The sequence below is a fragment of the Pristiophorus japonicus genome, chromosome 19 (genome assembly GCF_044704955.1).
Source record: "Pristiophorus japonicus isolate sPriJap1 chromosome 19, sPriJap1.hap1, whole genome shotgun sequence".
NCBI classification, from domain to species: Eukaryota; Metazoa; Chordata; class Chondrichthyes; family Pristiophoridae; genus Pristiophorus; species Pristiophorus japonicus.
The window spans coordinates 42,145,072-42,165,921 of NC_091995.1; the positions used below are offsets into that span (position 1 = coordinate 42,145,072).

A 20,850-nucleotide genomic window follows, 5' to 3' on the forward strand; every position below is an offset into this window, starting at 1 on the left:
CTGTCTATCTCCACCTTAAATATATTCAATGACCCAGCCTCCACAGCTCGCTGGGGCAGAGAATTCCAAAGGTTCACAACCCTCTGACAGAAGAAATTCCTCCTCATCTCAGTTCTAAATGGACGACCCCTTAATCTGAAACCAAGCCCCCTACTTCTAGATTTCCCCACGAGAGAAACATCCTCTCTGCAACTACCCTGTCAAGCCGCCTGAGAATCTTATACGTTTCCATAAGATCACCTCTCATTCTTCTGAACTCCAATGAGTAGAGGCCCAACCTACTCAACCGTTCCTCATCAGTCAATCCCCTCATCTCCGGAATCAACCGAGTGAACCTTCTCTGAACTACCTCCAATGCAAGTATCTCCTTCCTTAAATACATAGACCAAAACTGTACACAGTACTCCAGGTGTGGTCTCGCCAATACTCTGTACTGTTGAAGCAGGACTTCTCTGCTTTTATATTCCATCCCCCTTGCAATATCCCCCTGGGACCTCTCAGCATCTTACAGGTCAGTGCCGCATTCACCAATCGCAGGGGGCTCGAACACGTGGCTGGTGTCGCTGCGAATCCAGTGCGTCTTGAGCTGCCGCTCTTCTCTCCCCCCCGCCCCCCCCCACCCGTTCCCCCCTCCCTACCCGTCCCCCCTCCCTGAGGTGGCTCTACAATATGGGGTTGCGCAGGCGGAGGGGCTCGTTGTTCTTCTGCCAGTCGTACAGCCCGGGGCAGAACATGGGGTAGAGCCTCTCGGAGAATTGAGCGACGAAGGTGTACAGGTGCAGCCGCCTGGCCGGGTCGAAGAAGGCCACCCACCCTCGCTCGTAGTCCAGGTACACTCCCACCGCCGCGGGGCTCTCGCCCAGCACCAGGGCCATGGGGGGGGTGTCCGCCGCCTGGTACTCCGTCTCGCTCGGATGGGACAGGCACCAGTGCCCCGCCCCGGGGCCCCCCCCGACCTTGCCCCTCCGGCTGGCGAACTCGGCGGCCAGGCCCAGGTCCCAGGCGGCCTTGCGGCCCACCTCCACCTCCCAGTAGTGCCTGCCCGAAGCGAAGCCCGCGGCGGCCAGCACGCAGTGGCTAACCAGGAACCGCTCGCCGTTGTCGGCCACCTGTTGGTGGGCGTTGCTGTCCGACACGCTCGTCCACCCCTCCGACAGGACGAGCCAGGGGTTCGCCGTGTCCGCATCCAGAGTCAAAGAAACTGAAGCGGGACAAAGAAAAATAAAACATTTTACATATCAGTATAATCGCAGACTTGCATTTATATAGCGCCTTTCACAACCACCGGATATTGGCCCCAGGACACCGGGGATAACTCCTCTGCTCTTCTTCGAAATAGTGCCACGGGATATTTTACGTCCACCTGAGAGGTCAGACGGGGCCTCGGTTTAACGTCTCACCCAAAAGAAGCACCTCCGACAGTGCTGCACTCCCTTCAGCACTGCACTGGAGAGTCAGCCTAGATTTTTGTGCTCAAGTCGCTGGAGTGGGATTTGGACCCACAACCTTCTGACTCAGAGGCGAGGGTGCTGCCCACTGAGCCACAGCTGACACTGTATAATCTTAGCACCAAAAAGGCCTTTGATGGGCACACCTGATAGCTCAGTGGCTGAGTGCACTGTCCAATGTGGGGACTACGCTGCACCCACCAGGAAGTGCCAAGTTAGAAGTTTTGCCATTTGCTGCCATCCACATCTCAAAGAGAATTATCGCAGAAGGAGGCCATTCGGCCCATCATGCCTATGCCGGCTCTTTGAAAGAGCTGTCCAATTAGTCCCACACCCCCTGCTCTTTCCTCATAGCCCTGCAATTTTTTCCCAATCAAGTATATGTCCTGTTATGTATGTATGTGAACTTCACCAATATGTAAGACTTGCCATTGGGGGGCACACCTGTGGGAGACCTAAAGGTCACCTGTGCACCCTGGGGCAAGCAGGTATAAAAGGTGACTCACCATGCTGCTTCCTCACTCTGGAGTCTGAATAAAGAGACCAAGGTCACAACAATTTGAGCTTGCAACACAGTCCTGTGAATTTATTCTGAACATAACAAATTGGCGACGAGTAACGGATCACGAACTTTCACGGGGTAATGGCTGCCGTTGGTATTCTTGAGAGATTTGTTGAGGGTGATGATTGGGAAGCCTTCGTGGAGCGCCTCGACCAGTACTTTGTGGCCAACGAACTGGACAAGGCTGAGACGGCGATCAAACGCAGGGTGATACTCCTCACCGTATGTGGGTCTTCGATATATGGCCTCCTAAAAAATTTGCTGGCACCGGTCAAACCAACGGACAAGTCTTACGCAGAGCTGTATACGCTTGCTGAGGAACATCTCAAGCCAAAGGAGAGCATCCTGATGGCCAGGTACCGCTTTTACATGCACCGTCGCTCCGAGGGCCAGAACGTGGCGAGTTTTGTCGCCGACCTAAGACGCCTTGCGGGGCAGTGCGACTTTGCAGGATCCTTGGGGGAAATGTTGTGGGACTTTATCGTGCTTGGAATTGGCCATGAGGTCATCCTTCGCAAACTGCTGTCTGCTGAATCCCTAGATCTGAGCAAGGCCATCACGATAGCCCAAGCCTTCATATCCACGAGCGATAACACAAAACAGATATCTTTACAGAATCGAAGCTCTCAGGCGAGCACCGTGCACAAAATAATGTTTGCAGCAGGCAGAACGGCACAGGGCAGGGCCCACCCGATTGCAGAGGCCAGACCTAGGCCTAGAGTGACTCAAAGTCCGCCGTGGGGCGTGAATGCGTATCAATTAGCACCATGTTGGCGCTGCGGGGGCAGCCATAGAGCTTATCAATGTTGATTCAAGCCCTATGTGTGCAAGGGCTGTGGAACAATTGGGCACCTCCAGCGAATGTACAAACGATCTCTGACTCACCATGTGGCAGAGTCAGGAGAGGACGACCGATCCAGCGAGGGTCACTATGAACAAGCAGGACAGGCAACTCAACCTGAGGATAAAGAGGAAGTATATGGGATACACACCTTCACCACCAAAAATGTTAAAAGTTGAACTTACCACTCCAGTCTCCATGGAACTCGACACGGGGGCATTCGAGAGGCTGTGGGGCGACAGAGCACAGTGACCCAATCTGATCCCGATTCAGGCAAAGCTGCGCACCTACACCAAGGAACTGATACCAGTTATTGGCAGTGCAGACATAAGAGTATCCCATGAGACAGCAGTGCGTGATTTACCACTGTGGATTGTTTCAGGTGATGGGCCAACGCTGCTAGGTAGGAGGTGGTTCGATGGAACTGGGATGACCTCTGTGTAACTTCTCCGGCATATGACGTCTCCCTTGCTCAAAGGCTGAGCAAGCCCCCACCTTCAGTTGAACCAGGCATCGAAGTGCAGATCCATTTGCAGATCCCCGAGACACAGATCGCTCATCACAACCATGAGGAGGCAGTGATCAACTGAGCAGCGATACAGGTGCAGTACCCACCACGCAAAGCCGACGACCTCTTTGCGACAATGGAAGAGGCTCCAGGTTGACCAAGCACAGTGGGACTCTGGCCGAAACGATCTGAATGCGTCTTCCCAACGCCAGAGACCAAATCCCTGGGGAGGAAGATCGCAGCAGTCAGCATCACGGACACAGACGAGAATTGGGCCAGACGACGGGACGAGAGTTCGGCCAGACCACGGGACGAGAGTTGGGCCAGATCACGGGACGAGAGAGCGTCCAGGCCACGGGACGAGAGTTGGGCCAGACCACGGGACGAGAGAGCGTCCAGGCCACGGGACGAGAGAGCGTCCAGGCCACGGGACGAGAGAGCGTCCAGGCCACGGGACGAGAGAGCGTCCAGGCCACGGGACGAGAGTTGGGCCAGACCACGGGACGAGAGTTGGGCCAGACCACGGGACGAGAGAGCGTCCAGGCCACGGGACGAGAGAGCGTCCAGGCCACGGGACAAGAGTTGTGCCAGACCACGGGACGAGAGAGCGTCCAGGCCACGGGACGAGAGAGCGTCCAGGCCACGGGACGAGAGAGCGTCCAGGCCACGGGACGAGAGAGCGCCCAGGCCACGGGACGAGAGAGCGCCCAGGCCACGGGACGAGAGAGCGCCCAGGCCACGGGACGAGAGAGCGCCCAGGCCACGGGACGAGAGAGCGCCCAGGCCACGGGACGAGAGAGCGCCCAGGCCACGGGACGAGAGAGCGCCCAGGCCACGGGACGAGAGAGCGCCCAGGCCACGGGACGAGAGAGCGCCCAGGCCACGGGACGAGAGAGCGCCCAGGCCACGGGACGAGAGAGCGCCCAGGCCACGGGACGAGAGAGCGCCCAGGCCACGGGACGAGAGAGCGCCCAGGCCACGGGACGAGAGAGCGACCAGGCCACGGGACGAGAGAGCGCCCAGGCCACGGGACGAGAGAGCGCCCAGGTCACGGGACGAGAGAGCGCCCAGGCCACGGGACGAGAGAGCGCCCGGCCACGGGACGAGAGAGCGCCCAGGCCACGGGACGAGAGAGCGCCCAGGCCACGGGACGAGAGTTGGGCCAGGCCACGGGACGAGAGTGCGTCCAGAACACGGGATGAGAGTTGGGCCCAGACCACGGGACGAGAGAGCGCCCAGGCCACGGGACGAGAGAGCGCCCAGGCCACGGGACGAGAGAGCGCCCAGGCCACGGGACGAGAAAGCGCCCAGGCCACGGGACGAGAGAGCGCCCAGGCCACGGGACGAGAGAGCGCCCAGGCCACGGGACGAGAGAGCGCCCAGGCCACGGGACGAGAGAGCGCCCAGGCCACGGGACGAGAGAGCGCCCAGGCCACGGGACGAGAGAGCGCCCAGGCCACGGGACAAGAGTGCGTCCAGGCCACGGGACGAGAGAGCGTCCAGACCACGGGACGAGAGTGCGTCCAGGCCACGGGACGAGAGTGCGTCCAGGCCATGGGACGAGAGAGCGCCCAGGCCACGGGACGAGACAGCGCCCAGGCCACGGGACGAGAGTGCGTCCAGGCCACGGGACGAGAGAGCGCCCAGGCCACGGGACGAGAGTGCGTCCAGAACACGGGACGAGAGAGCGTCCAGACCACGGGACGAGAGTGCGTCCAGACCACGGGACGAGAGTGCGTCCAGAACACGGGACGAGAGTGCGTCCAGACCACGGGACGAGAGAGCGTCTAGACCACGGGACGAGAGTGCGTCCAGACCACGGGACGAGAGAGCGTCCAGACCACGGGAGGTCGCAGCAATGGAATGGAGCAATGTGTCGCCCAGCAAGGAAGACGACTGGGTCTGGGGCAAAGGTAAAGGAGCAGCCGCTGAGAAGGCCTGGAATCCACTACATTCCAATAAGTTGTTTGCACTATGTAACCCATGTGAACGGTCTTTCGCAGCCAATGATGCACTATCATATGGGGTCAGGGGGATCTTACAACAAACTAAAGTAGCGGACAAGCACCAACCGGTCGTATATGTATCTGACAAAGTACTAATAACAAGTGATATGTTATCACACGGGGTCGGGTGTGTTGTCCAGCAAGCCAAGGTAGCGGGTGAACCCCAACCAGTTGTATATGTATCTAACAAAGTATTCGTAGCAAGTGATGTGTTACCGCATGGGGTCGGGAGTGTTGTGCAGCAAGCAAAAGTGGCGGGCGAGCCCCAAATGGTTGAACATGTATCCAATAAGTTAACAAAGGCAGTAGCCTGCATTCACGGGACTAAAGAGACGTACTAAAGAGTGTCCCAATATGTGCTCGAGTCAGACAAGCTGCTCATCCCACAGTTTTGGGAGAGCAGAGGCACCGTTATCGATGCGTTGTTTCGAGAATGTCTAACACTGTAACATGATCCGCCAAGGGCCAGGCACTGAGAACGGCACTAATGCCCTCAGTTAGTTACCGCTGCCCACCACCGAGGTGGAAACGGCGCAGCCTGCAGACCCACTCGCGGTCGTGGAAGTGCTAGAAAGCGAGGTTTCAACCGTAACGGCCCCCCAATTTAGGATCTGGACCAGCCAGGATCCCACGTTACCGCCTGCCAAAGGTGAACTGCTAGACAGGATGTTGCAACTTATCCGTCGCAAAGATGAAAGACCCATCCCAACGTTGCAATGTAAGGCAGGGCGGCTACACACAGTCGGTGGTCCGGGGCCTCCATACCACGGCCCAGGATCCACGGGGACCACGAGGCCTCCCGCCACTACTGAAAGTCTCAATATCAGCCATCCTGGGCTTGCCAGACTTTAGGGTCAGTGACAATAGCAGGCAGCCCAAATCACAAAGCCAAGCACCACGCGTGTCACAATAGACTCCCTACAGACCCGGCTATCCCGGGTGCTACGCAGTCACCAGACAGAATCACTCAGAACCGAGCCTTCCGTATGCCATCAGCAGAGAATGCACCATGATCACACGGCCTCTCCACGCGACATCAGAATAAGTGATGTAGACCATGTTCAGGGCCCCAGTTGGGCCGTTAGCACCGTATTAGCAAAAGGGGGGAGGGGGAGAAATGGAGTGTGTGTGATGAAAACGGAGCATTTGATTATGAAACCATGTACTGGGCTAATGCATAAAGCATTTGGACCAGACCAAACTGTGAACTACAGATAACCAGGAACCACTGTGAAAGGAGCTGGCCCCCAGTGACCCACTAAAACAATCAACCTACCGTCAACACAAGGATGAACCCACCACGTCAGGACTTCAACCTAGGTTATCAACCCGGGGATACAGGGCACCAGATCACCTCAACTTGCAAATAACTTGTACATAAGACTTTGCGGGGGAGTGATGTTATGTATGTATGTAAACCTCACCAAAATGTAAGACTTGCCACTAGGGGGCACACCTGTGGGAGACCGAAGGGTCACCTGTGCACCCTGGGGCAAGCAGATATAAAAGGTGACTCACCATGCTGCTTCCTCACTCTGGAGTCTGAATAAAGAGACCAAGGTCACAACAGTTTGAGCTTACGATACAGTCCTGTGGATTTATTCTGAACATAACATATCCGATTTCCTTTTGAAAGTCACAACTGAATATGCTTTCAGGCAGCGCATTCCAGATCACAGCAACTCGCTGTGTTAACAAAAACAATATCCTCCTCTGCCAATCACCTTAACTCAGTGTCCTCTGGTTACCAACCCTTCTGCCACTGGAAACAGTTGCTCCTTATTCACCCTATCAAAACCCCTCGTGATTTTGAACATCTCTATTAAATCTCCCCTCAACCTTCTCTGCTCTAAGCAGAACAACCTCTGGTTTTTCTTTCCAACAATGGAAGGTGCTAATCGATTGTGGTAGGCCCTGAATCCTGTTACCAACCCCCCTACCACACACGCCCTCCTGTATGGCTCAGAGACATGGACCATGTACAGTAGACACCTCAAATCGCTGGAGAAATACCACCAACGATGTCTCCGCAAGATCCTGCAAATCCCCTGGGAGGACAGACGCACCAACGTCAGTGTTCTCGATCAGGCCAACATCCCCAGCATCGAGGCACAGACCACACTCGACCAGCTCCGTTGGGCGGTCCACATTGTTCGCATGCTTGACACAAGACTCCCAAAGCAAGCGCTCAACTCGGCAAGCGAGCCCCAGGTGGGCAGAGCAAACGTTACAAGGACACCCTCAAAGCCTCCCTGATAAAATGCAACATCCCCATCGACACCTGGGAGTCCCTGGCCCAAGACCGCCCTAAGTGGAGGAAGTGCATCCGAGAGGGAGCTGAGCACCTCGAGTCTCATCGCCGAGAGCATGCAGAAATCAAGCGCAGGCAGCGGAAGGAACGTGCGGCAAACCAGACTCTCCACCCACCCTTTCCTTCAACCACTGTCTGTCCCACCTGTGACAGAGACTGTAATTCCCGTATTGGACTGTTCAGTCACCTGAGAACTCACTTTTAGAGTGGAAGCAAGTCTCCCTCGACTCCGAGGGGTTCCCTATGATGACCTCCTCTACGCGCAGATTCTTCATGTGACAGCTCGGGCAATTTTTTCCAACTGCAGGGATCATGGGGCAGCGAGCGGAGCAGGAAACCTGTCTGGTCACCAAGACCCATTTAACAATTTTATATACATTTATTTTTACTTTTAATTTTTTTTTCATTGGCATGTGGGTTACAAGGCAGTATTTATTGCCCATCCCCAGGTGCCCTGAGAGAATTAAAGGGTCAACCACATAGAGTGGAACTGCAGGCTGGACAAGTCGGGATGGGAGGGCCCCTTTCATCAGCGCACCAGTTTTCATATTTCAATCCGGCCCCAATCGACCAATTCCCAGATTTATTCGGAACAGGGGGGTGGGAAGGGCATTCAGCCCCTCAAGCCTGCTCTGCCATTCAATTACTGTGTCAGCTGTGGCTCAGTGGGCAGCACCCTCACCTCTGAGCCAGAAGGTTGTGGGTTCAAGTCCCACTCGAGCACCTAAATCTAGGCTGACACTCCAGTGCAGTGCTGAGGGAGCGCTGCACTGTCGGAGGTGCTGTCTCTCGGATGAGACATTAAACCGAGGCCCCGCCTGCCCCCTCTGGTAGACGTAAAAGATCCCATAGCATTATGTTGAAGAAGAGTATAGGAGAGTTATCCGCGGTGTCCTGGCCAATATTTATCCCTCAATCAACATAACAAAAATAGATTATCTGGGTCATTATCACATTGTTATCTATGGGAGCTTGCTTATGTGCACATTGGCTGCCACGTTTCCCACATTACAACGGTGACTATACTCCATCGGCTGTAAAGGGCTTGGAGACGTCCGGTGGTCCTGAAAGGCGCTATATAAATACAAGTCTTTCTTTCTTTCAATTAGATCATGGCTGATCGCCATCTCAACTCCTTTGCTTGTTATACCCTTGATACCCTTAATGAACAAAAATCTATCAGTCCAAATGATCTGGCATTTCGGGGGAAGTGAGTTCTAGATTTCTACTTTGTAACAAAAATTGCTTCCTGATTTTGCTCCCGAACGGCCGAGCTCTAATTTTAAGATGATCTCCCCTTGTTCTGGACTCCTCCCACCAGAGGAAATAGTTTCTCTCCATCTCCCCAATCACATCCTTTTAACATTTTGAACACCTTGCTCAAGTCACCCCTCAAGCTTATATAGTCAAGTCTATGCAACCCGCTCTCATAATTTTAACACATTTAGTCCTGGTTTTACTCTGGTGTCAATCTGCGCGGCACCCCCTCCAAGGGCAATATATCTTTCCTGAGGTGTGGTGCCCAGAACTGAACACAGATGTGGTCTAACCAGAGCATTATATAACTGTAGCATAACTTCCACCCCCTTTGTATTCTAGCCCCCTTGGGATTATTGAATTGAATTGGACAATCAAGATAGGCTAAAAGAGTTGGGACTATTTACCTTAGAGCAGCGTAGACTTAGGGGTATCTGATCGAGGTTTATAAGATAATGAAGGGAATAGATGGTGTTCCAGCTGACCGTTTATTTCAATTAAATAGATTAGGCAGCACCAGGGGGCACACATTTAAGTTGTATAGGGCTAGATCTAGGTTAGATGTCAGGAGGTGGTTCTTTTCACAGAGAATAGTAGATCTCTGGAACAAGCTGTCCCTTCATGTGTTGGGTGCAAACTCGCTGAATTCTTTCAAGTAAAAGCTGGATTTGTTTCTGGCTGCAGCAGAGATCACCTCTTACAGAAGGTAGGTTACTGCAGGGAATTCAAGGCCAGGGTGATCTATGGACTAGTTTCCATCGCCTGGATGGGTCAGAGAAGAATTTCCCAGAATTTGTTTCCCCCAAATTAGCCTGGGTTTTTAAAATCTGTTTTTGTGTCTCTCCCAGGAGATCACATGGTTTTGGGTGGGGTGTATAAGTTGTGATACACATGGTATCGCAATTGTGTGGGACAGGCTCGATGGACCAGAGGGTCTCTACCTGTCTGTCATTGTTCGTATATAGTTTGTGATTTGAACTCACAAGTTCTGGGTTGCTACTGCAGCACCAGAACCACTAGGCTCCTCTGTGTATACATACATACACATATAGTTATTGCGCAGACATCTTTATGGATGTTTTGGTCTCCTAATCTGAGGAAGGACATTCTCGCTATTGAGGGAGTGCAGCGAAGGTTCACCTGATTCCCGGGATGGCAGGACTGACATATGAAGAGAGACTGGATCGACTAGGCCTGTATTCACTGGAGTATAGAAGAATGAGAGGGGATCTTATAAAAACATATAAAATTCTGACAGGATTGGACAGGTTAGATGCAGGAAGAATGTTCCCGATGTTGGGGGAAGTCCAGAACCAGGGGTCACAGTCTAAAGATAAGGGGTTAGCCATTTAGGACCGAGATGATGAGAAACTTCTTCACCCAGAGAATTGTGAACCTGTGGAATTCTCTACCACAGAAAGTTGTTGAGGCCAGTTCGTTGGATATATTCAAGAGGGAGTTAGATGTGGCCCTTACAGCTAAAGGGATCAGGGGATATGGAGAGAAGGCAGGAGTGGGGTACTGAAGTTGCATGACCAGCCATGATCATATTGAATGGTGGTGCAGGCTCGAAGGGCCAAATGGCCTCCTCCTGCACCTATTTTCTATGTTTCTATGTTTTCCCATCTAAATCAATAGTACAAATATAATTATTGTGCAGACATCTTTAAAGATGCTTTTCCCAATGGTCTTAAATCCTCCCCTGCCATCCCCACTGCGAGGAATGGCTGAATGGGAATCTTCCCACCCCCAATTATCCCTGTAGGATTCTGGATAGCGAATGTTGGGAAGCTCTTCAACTCGCGGGGGCATCGCAAAAGTGCTTGATCCTGTCCTCACCCGCTGTCCACATACTAGCTGTTTCCAGCAGCAAGGGGCGCCACTGGATATGGGTAGGGAGAGGGAATAATGGCTGATGTTCTTTTCCCCCCTCCCTGACTTAAAGGTCAATTGTATTGCCGCAACCATCCCGACTACAGGGTGGCATAGGAACAGCGGGAGGCCCTTCAGCCCCTCGAGCCTGTTCCACCATTCTGTTAGCTCACAGCTGATCTGCACCACCACCTCAAATGTCCACCTGTGTCATGCGGGGGCGGGCGGGGGGGGGGAAAAGGGGAGAAGGAGTCTACCCTTTGAGGTCTAACCGGTTTTATTTTCTCACGCTCTGCGTGAACCGGACTAGACTTCGCTTGTCTCACTCGGTTCCTCACGTTTCACTTACCTGAGTGCCCATGTATTCTGCTCCATTCTGGGGAACAAAAAAAGAGATAGTCCTGGGTCAGTTGTGGCTGATCAAAATGAACAAAAGGTGACTTTTTATCTTAAAGTGTAAAATCTTACCGGCTTCACTAACACGGAACTGAACATGTGGAGGAAAATCTGCAAACATCGATAAAGAGAAAGAAAAGTTATTGCGCTCAGATTTCTACATTATATTTATATATAAAACACTATGTTAATAATGCCCTCAACCTATTGAAATCAATGGGTAATTCAGCAACCGTTGTTCTTACTCCCACCAGCAGTGGCGCTGCAATCTCTCTCAGCCCATTACAACAAACACAATTAAAAGATGAACCAAATCCCCCAACCAACCATAAAATCATACAATCAGAATGGTTACAGCACAGGAGGCTATTCGGCCCGTCGAGCCTGTGCCGGCTCTATGCAAGAGCACCTCAACTCCCCCGCCCTTTCCCCGTAGCCCTGCAATTTTCTTTCTTTCAGGTGCTTGTCCAATTCCCTTTTGAAAGCCACGATTGAATCTGCCTCCTTCAGCCTCTCAGGCAGTGCATCCAGATCATAACCACTCGCTGTGTAAAAAACACATTTTCTCATGTCACCTTTGGCTTTTTTGCCAATCACCTTAAATCTGTGTCCTCTGGTTCTCGACCATTCCACCAATGGGAACAGTCTCTCTCTATCTACTCTGTCTAGACCCCTCATGATTTTGAACACCTCGATCAAATCTCCTCTCAACCTTCTCTGCTCCAAGGAGAACAACCCCAGCTTCTCCGCTCCAAGGGGAACAACCCCAGCTTCTCCAGTCTATCGACGTAACTGAAGTCCCTCATCCCTGGAATCATTCTGGTAAATCTTTCCTGCACCCTCTCTAAGGCCTTCACATCCTTCCTAAAGTGCAGTGCCCAAAATTGGACACAATACTCCATTTGAGGCTGAACCAGTGTTTTATGCAGGTTCATCATAACTCCCTGGCTTTTGTACTCTATACCTCTATTTATTGAGCCCAGGATCCCGTAAGTTTTTTTTAACCACTTTCTCAACCTGTCCTGCCATCTTCAACGATTTGTGCACATGTACCCCTAGGTCTCTCTGTTCCTGCACCCCCTTTAGGATTGTAACCTTTAGTTTATATTGCCTCTCCTTGTTCTTCCTATCAAAATGTATCACTTCCACTTTTCTGCATTAAATTTCATCTGCCACATGTCCGCCCATTTTACCGGCCTGTCTGTCCTCTTGAAGTCTATCACTATCCTCACTATACTTCCAGGACAAATTTTGGAATTGTGCCCTGTTTACCCACATCCAAGTCATTAATATACATCCAAGAAAAACAGTGGTCCTAGAACCGACCCCTGGGGGAACACTTCTGTATACCGTCCTCCAATCCGATAAACAACCGTTCACCATTACTCTGTTTCCTGTCACTTAGCCAATTCGTATCCATGCTGCTACTTTTCCTTTTATTCCACGGGCTTCAACTTTGCTGGCAAACCTAGTATCTGGTACTTTGTCAAATGCCTTTCGGAAATCCATGTACACCACATCAACCGCATTGCCCTCATCAATCCTCTGTTATCTGGACAGAGTAGATCATCAAAAAACTCGATCAAGTTGATTAAACACGATTTGCCTTTAACAAATCTGTGCTGGCTTTCCTTAATTGTCCAAGTGACTGTTAATTTTGTCCCTGATTATTGTTTCTAAAAACTTCCCCACTACCAATGTTAAACTGACCGGCCTGTAGTTGTTGGGTTTATCTTTACACCCTTTTTTAAACAAAGGGTGTAACATTTGCAACTCTTCAGTCCCCTGTTTCTAAGGAGGATTGGAAGATTATGGCCAGTACCTCCGCGATTTCTTCCTTCACTTCCCTCAGCGTCTGAGGATGCATCCCATCCGGTCCTGGTGACTTACCGATTTGTACAGCCAGCCTTTCTAGTAGCTCCTCCATCAATTCTCTATCCCATCCAGTATCCACACTACCTCTTCTTTCACCAAGTTTTAGCAGCATCTTCTTCCTTGATGAAGACTGATGCAACGTACTAATTTAGTACCTCAGCCATGCCCTCTACCTCCATGCGTAGCTCTCCTTTTTGGTCTCTCTGTTTCCTGTCAGCAACAAGGCCACAGGAGATTCCTGATACAATATACATTTCCCCCCCCCCTAGTTTTCCTACCTTCCCCCCCCCCCCCCCCCCCCTCCAGACACCAACTCTGTGCCGGGTTACCACGGTTACTGGCTGCCCTGCTAGTGGTCTCCTTCACTGTTCGGGCCCAGTGAGCGTTGCCAGATAAACGACCAATGGAAGGAATTGCTGCTGAGCCCCATCCCATCCTCACCCAAACCTCACAAAGGTCACACTGGGGGGGCTTCTGGCTAACAGGAGCAGAACCCCGGCTGATTTCTCTCCCCCACCTTCTTCAAAACCGGCCTCTCGTAGTAGTTGCACCATCAGGCATAGCCAAGATCAGAGGCCCCAGCGCAGACTGGATATTTCCCCGGGACCTCGATGGTCTGCATGGCTCAGTACCACACCAATGCAGTGCACCTACTGATCCAATGGGTAAACTCTCCGTTCCCATTTCATTGTGCTTTTGATCCAGTCACACTTCAATGGGACCATCGATGAAATATGTGACAAGGATTACATCGGATATACAGCACAGAAACAGGCCATTTGGCCCAACCAGTCCATGCTGGCGTTTATGCCCCACTCGAGCCTCCTCCCGTCTTTCCTCATCTAAATCTATCACCATACCCCTCTATTCCCTTCTCCCTCACATGCTTGTCTAACCTCCCCCTTTAATACATCGATACTATTCGCTTCAACCACTCCCTGTGGGAGCGAGTTCCACATTCTCACCACTCTCTGGGTAAAGAAGTTTCTTCTGAATTCCCTATTGGATTTCTTGGTGACTATCTTATATTGATGGCCTCTAGTTATGCTCTTCCCCACAAGTGGAAACATTCTCTCTGTATCCACTCTATCAAAACCTTTCATCATTTTAAAGACAACTGAGAAATTTGATTTGACCGCAGGTACTAGGTTTGGAGATGTCTGTCAGATCAGTTATATTATAAATTATCGAGAGTTATACAGAAAAAAAAATCTTTGACACAGAAACGATACAAGAAGACATTAAACACAATTTCCTGTTGCTGAACTGGGCTGGAAACTGACCTTTCACCTGTGGGATCTGGGGTCAAATCCATTCCAGACAGGGGGGCTCAAAGTCTTCACTCTCTGTTGGCTGTTGGGGTCTGAGGTGGAATTACTTTCAGTCAGCCTCAAAATTCCCTATGGTATGGAACAAAAGCTGTTCCTAAGTGGGCATTCTCATTGTGAAACTGGACAGAGTGGATAGAGAGAAACTGTTCCCATTGGCAGAAGGGTCGAGAACCAGAGGACACAGATTCAAGGTGATTGGCAAAAGAACCAAAGGCAACATGAGGAGAAACAGTTTTGTGGTTATGATCTGTAATGCACTGCCTGAAAGGGTGGTGGAGGCAGACTCAATCGTGGCTTTCAAAATGGAAGTAGATGAGTACATACGGGGAAAGGGCAGGGGAGTGGGACTAGCTGAGAGTCGACACAGACTCGACGGGCCGAATGGCCTTCCTCCATTCTGTAACCATTCTATGAACATAAACTCTGCGAAGATCCAAAGTGAGATTGAAGAGTAGCTCACTGGTGCAAGAGGGACAACTTTCTCAAAGTTGGGGCTCAGGGACATTGATTGCACAAGGCAGTGGCAATTCTACTCTGTATCTAACCCGTGCTGTACCTGCACTGGGAGTGTTTGATGGGACAGTGTAGAGGGAGCTTTACTCTATATCTAATCCGTGCTGTACCTGCCCTGGGAGTGTTTGATGGGACAGTGTAGATGGAGCTTTACTCTGTATCTAACCCGTGCTGTACCTGCCCGAGGAGTATTTAATGGGACAGTGTAGAGGGAGCTTTACTCTATATCTAATCCGTGCTGTACCTGCCCTGGGAGTGTTTGATGGGACAGTGTAGAAGGAGCTTTATTCTGTATCTAACCCGTGCTGTACCTGCCCTGGGAGTGTTTGATGGGACAGTGTAGAAGGAGCTTTATTCTGTATCTAACCCGTGCTGTACCTGCCCTGGGAGTGTTTGATGGGACAGTGTAGAGGGAGCTTTACTCTGTATCTAACCCGTGCTGTACCTGCCCTGGGAGTGTTTGATGGGACAGTGTAGAAGGAGCTTTATTCTGTATCTAACCCGTGCTGTACCTGCCCTGGGAGTGTTTGATGGGACAGTGTAGAGGGAGCTTTACTCTGTATCTAACCCGTGCTGTACCTGCCCTGGGAGTGTTTGATGGGACAGTGTAGAGGCAGCTTTATGCTCAATGCTGACACTGGGTGCTTGAAATGGAATAATGATCCATTCCCAGCACCAACGTCCCTCACTTAATGAGCAGGAAATTCACATTCAGCGTTGACGGTTGCAATAACTGACCTGCTATTTGTGCCGTCGACACCTTTTTGACGTTATTCAGCCTGTTGTGGATGATGCAGGTCACCGTGGGGGCAGCTGCAAGTGTTGCCTGGTACTGGATGTCCACATTGTAGAGGCCTTGCTCGTCTGTTGCCATGGTGATCTTGGACAGTGGGATCAGGCTCTTCCCATCACTGTCTTTCCAGATGATGCCAGGTTCAGGGAACCAGCCCTCGGACTGGCATTTGTAAAGGATGCTGCTCTCATCCAGCTGCGTGATCGATAAACCTGGCTTTGTCCCAAGGGCTGCAAAAGAATGAAACCTTCGGCTCAGTCAGAAACCACCTGCATTTATATTGCGCCTTGCACGACCTCGGGACGTCCCAAAGCGCTTTACAGCCGATGAAGTACTTATTGAAGTGTAGCCACTGCTGTAATGTGGGAAACGGGGCAGCCAATTTGTGCACAGCAAGCTCCCACAAACAGTAATATGGTAAATGAGCAGATAATCTGCTTTAGTGACAGTGATTGAGAGATCAATATAAGATGGGACACCACGGCGAGAACTCCACCGCTCTTTGAGGGCAGGAGGGGCCTGGGTTTAACATCTCATCCGAAAGATGGCATCTCCGAGACTGCACTGCACTGGGAGTCTCAGCCTGGATTATGTGGTCAGGTTTCTGGAGTAGGACTCGAACCCCCACAACCTTCTGACTCAGAGGCGAGAGAGAGTGCTGCCCACTGAGCCAGGGCTAACACCATGGTTACGTAGCCTCGGCCCGTTCGCTCTGTCTACAGCTCTGGGCTGTGTACTCACAGCTTGCTCCACCTGGGATCCCGACTCAGCTGGGATTTAGTGTTGTCCTATCTCCTATTCTCCATCTCCAGTAAGATGAGGGAGCGCCGTCAGGAGGCAATGCTACTCACAGCCTGCACACAGTCAGGGTCGCTGATGGAAGCCCAGAACTCAGGAAACCTCCGCGGTAGCCTCGCTCGCCCGATATCTTGATCAGGGGACTGGAGGTAATGTATTAGCATGGATAGAGGATTGGTTGGCGGACGGAAAACAGAGAGTAGGGGCAACCGGGGCCTTTTCAGGTTGGCAGGCTGTAATTGGAAGAGTAATGAAGTATTGCTAGAATTGCACAGGGCCTTGGTGAGACCACACCTGGAGTACTGTGCACAGTTATGGTCTCCTTATCTAAGGAAGGATATACTTGCCTTGGAGGTGATACAACGGAGGTTCACTAGATTGATCCCTGGGATGAGAGGGCTGTCATGATGAGAGATTGTGTAGAATGGGCCTATACTCTCTGGAGTTTAGAAGAATGAGCGGTGATCTCATTGAAACATACAAGATTCTGAGGGGGATTGACAGGGTAGATGCTGAGGTTGTTTCCCCCTGGATGGAGAGTCTAGAACCAGGGGGCACAGTCTCAGGGTAAAGGGTCGGCCGTTTAGGACTGAGATGAGGAGGAATTTCTTCACTTGGAGAGTTGTGAATCTTTGAAATTCTCTGCCCCAGAGGGCTGTGGATACTGAGTCTCTGAATATATTCAAAGCTGAGATTTTTGGAGTCTCGAGGAAATCAAGGGATATGGGGATTGGGCGGGAAAGTGGAGTTGAGGTCCATGATCAGCCATGATCTTACTGAATGGCGGAGCAGGCTCGAGGGGCCATACTCCTGCTCCTATTTCTTATGTTCTTGTGTTTTTATACCGCACGGATTTGTCATCAAACGGTGGAAAGAAAGAACTTGCATTTAAATAGCACCTTTCATGACCTCAGGGCATCTCAAAGCCTTTGAAGTGTAGTCACTGTTGTGGTGTAGGAATCGCTGCATTCCAATTGCACACAACAAGCTGCCACAAACATCAATGTGATAATGACCACGTAATCTGTTTTGTTAGTGATGTTGGTCGAGGGATAAATATTGGCCCCAGGACACCGGGGATAACTTCCCTGCTCATCTTCGAAATAGTACCATCCACCTGAGAGAGCAGACGGGCCCTCAGTTTAACGTCTCATCCGAAAGACAGCACCTCCGACAGTGCAGCACTCCCTCAGCACTGCACTGCGGTGTCAGAATTTTATTCAATTTTTGGATACTAAGGGAGTCCCAGGGATTTGGGATATTGTGGGAAAACGGTGCTGAGGTAGAAGATCAGCCATGATCTCATTGAGTGGTGGAGCAACTCGAGGGGCCGAATGGCCCACTCCTGCTCCTGTTTCTTATCTTCTTGAGTTCAGCCTAGATTATGAGGAGATTTATGAGGATGTTGCCTGGACTGGAGAATTTTAGTTATGAGGAAAGATTGGATAGGCTGGGGTTGTTTTCTTTGGAACAGAGGAGGCTGAGGGGGGACCTTATTGAGGTGTATAAAATTGAGGGGCCTAGAGAGAGTGGATAGGACGGATCTATTTCCCTTAGCAGAGGGGTCAAAACCAGGGGCCATAGATTTAAAGTAATTGATAGAAGGTTTAGAGGAGATTTGAGGGGAAATTTCTTCACCCAGAGGGTGGTGGGGGTCTGGAACTCACTGCCTGAAAGGGTGGTAGAGGCAGAAACCCTCACCGCATTTTAAAAGTACTTGGCTGTGCACTTGAAGTGCCGTAACCTGCAGGGCTACAGACCAAGAGCTGAAAAGTGGGATTACGCTGGATAGGTCATTGTCGGCCGGCGCGGACACGATGGGCCGAAATGGCCTCCTTCCCCGTTATAAATTTCTATGATTTTCTATGATTCTCTGAAGTGGGACTCGAACCAACGACCTTCTGACTCAGAGGCGAGAGTGCTGGGGGGGCGGGCATCGGGTATCTGCGGCAGTTACAACAACAACTTGTATTTATATAGCGCCTTTAATGTAATGAAAAGTCCCAAGGTGTATTATGCGATAAAAAATTTGACACCGAGCCACATAATTAGGGTAGCTGACCAAAAGCTTGGTCAAAGAGGTATGATTTAAGGAGCGTCTTGAAGGAGGAAGGAGAGGTAGAGAGGTGGAGGGGTTTAGGCAGGGAGTTCCAGAGCTCGGGGCCTAGGCAACAGAAGGCACGGCCACCGATGGTCGAGTGATTATAATCAGGGATGCTCAAGAGGGCAGAATTAGAGGAGCGCAGACATCTCGGGGGCAGGGTGGGGCTGGAGGAGATTGCAGAGATAGGGAGGGGTGAGGCCACGGAGGGATTTGAAAACCAGGATGAGAATTTTGAAATCGAGGCGTTGCTTAACCGGGAACCAATGTAGGTCAGCGAGCACAGGGGGTGATGGGTGAGCGGGACTTGGTGCGAGTTAGGACACGCGCAGCCGAGTTTTAGGTCAGCTCTAGTTTACGTAGTCAAGTCTGGAGGGAACCAGTCACGTCACCGGCGACCATCTTACCCACAATGCTTAGCTCCATCACCACGTCGCTGGAATGGCTTTTGGAACTGACGGAGCAGCGATATCTCCCGGCATCCGAGCCCCGCACCCCCTCCAGCTTGATCGACACGTTTCCCACCGCCAGCTGCTCTTCGAAGAAGTGAGCCCTGCCCCCGTGGGATTGGCACGACCCCTCCCGATCGTCTCCGCAGGTCAGGATGGCAGCTCCGGACTCCAGATTCCTCCATTCGATTTCCAGGCTCACGTCCTGCCTGTGGGACCCCACCGTGCAGTTCAGCACGACATCCTCTCCCACCTGAGCCACAATGGGGTAGTTCGGCCCGTTGACCGTAAATGGGTCTGGAGCGGAAAGAAAAGAACGCATCTGCATTGATATAGCGCCTTTCGGGACATCCCTAAGCACCTTGCAGCCAATGAAGTACTATTTTTGGGAGTGTCGTTGCTGTTGTAATGTAGGAAGCGCAACAGCCAATTTGCGCACAGCAAGCTCCCACAAACAGGTACTGAGATAAGACCAGATAATCTGTTTCTTTTTTAGCGATGTTGGTTTGAGGGATTAATATTGGCCAGGAGAACGCCCCTGCTCTTCTTCGAAATAGTGCCGTGGGATCTTTTACGTGCACCCGAGAGGTTTAATCATCCGAAAGACGTCACCTCCGACAGTACAGTACTCCCTCAGTACTTCGTTACATTAACCTATAAACCTCCGGTGTGCCATTTTGCTGGGAGTTTAGGACAGAACGGCACTGTGTAAACTCCAGTAGTCAGATTATTGCAGATAAGACTAATTTTTGCACCATTGTGGGACCTCAATCAGCCACACTCTAATTATCCCTCTTCCTGATTATCTACCGGAGTTTTGGCAGGACTTTGGGCAGTGTCAACTCATTGGACAACCTATCACCCAGATCCTCCTGTCTGCTGGAAGGTTAACCTCACGGTCTAAGAAGGCCTAAATGCACGTTATAGTATTTGTTGTATTGTATTCTTCTTGTATACTAGACAGGCAAGGCGGAAACAGGACGGTCGATTATACGCCAATTCCCATTCACCACCGAGGGGGAGAACGCGCCGAACTAGTGGGTAATGGGGGGTTCCGAATCGTATGAAGACGAGGACCTGGGATTGCTTCACTCTGGGCAAGAGAAGACTCAAGAGGTATTGGGCCTGAAATCCCGGCCTCCCCGAGTCCGTACGGAGTGTATACCAACCCGGGGAGGCATCGCAAAAGCCGGTTTTTCCGATCCCTCACGTTCTGGCTTGACAGATCCAACGCACCTCGGAGAGGAGGACATTCCCACGGCAGAGATTGGGCTATTTGCCCGTCTCTTGCCCAGCGAATGTCCTTAAAACTCTTGCACCTGGTAAAAGCAGGTGCATAGCCTACTTCTACCAGCCTAAGAGTTTTAAAACATATAAAAATCATATAAAAATAAAATGTAAAAACATTTTTATGTTTAAAAACTCTGCCCACTAAGAGAAGTTTATTTTTAAACCCTAACTACAAAACTTTAAAAAATGATCTGAAAAATATATACTTTTTCTAACACATTTATTTAACTTAATGTAATATGTGAGTTTTTTTTCTATTTTTAATTTGTGTTTGGGTGATCGGGGGGGTGGGGAACGTGTTTCTCAATCATAATAATGAGAGCTCGTACTTACAGAGTTCCCATTATTATGAATGAGAATACTGTACCTTGATTGGGTGTCCAGGCCCACATGACTCCAGCTCCAGCTCGATGTACGTTCAGATGTGAACGCGTGCCGATGCGCATGCCTCTTAGGCCTAAAACCGCAATCACTGGTGGGCACCCGAGCAGAAGGTAAG

General features: G+C 51.1%; 1 protein-coding gene across 1 annotated transcript in view; it reads right to left on the minus strand.

Annotated features, from left to right (window-relative positions):
• Positions 1 to 643: 643 nt before the first annotated feature.
• LOC139230440 (butyrophilin subfamily 1 member A1-like) overlaps positions 644 to 20,850 on the minus strand; it is a 34,100-nt gene continuing 13,893 nt past the window's right edge. Inside the window, exons 4-8 of the mRNA XM_070862274.1 lie at positions 19,020 to 19,358; positions 15,659 to 15,943; positions 11,274 to 11,312; positions 11,155 to 11,181; positions 644 to 1,201 (exon numbers count right to left, since the gene is read on the minus strand). Of these exons, the coding sequence (XP_070718375.1) occupies positions 663 to 1,201; positions 11,155 to 11,181; positions 11,274 to 11,312; positions 15,659 to 15,943; positions 19,020 to 19,358 (1,229 nt within the window). The 3' untranslated portion in view covers positions 644 to 662. The remainder of the gene's footprint in view (positions 1,202 to 11,154; positions 11,182 to 11,273; positions 11,313 to 15,658; positions 15,944 to 19,019; positions 19,359 to 20,850) is intronic.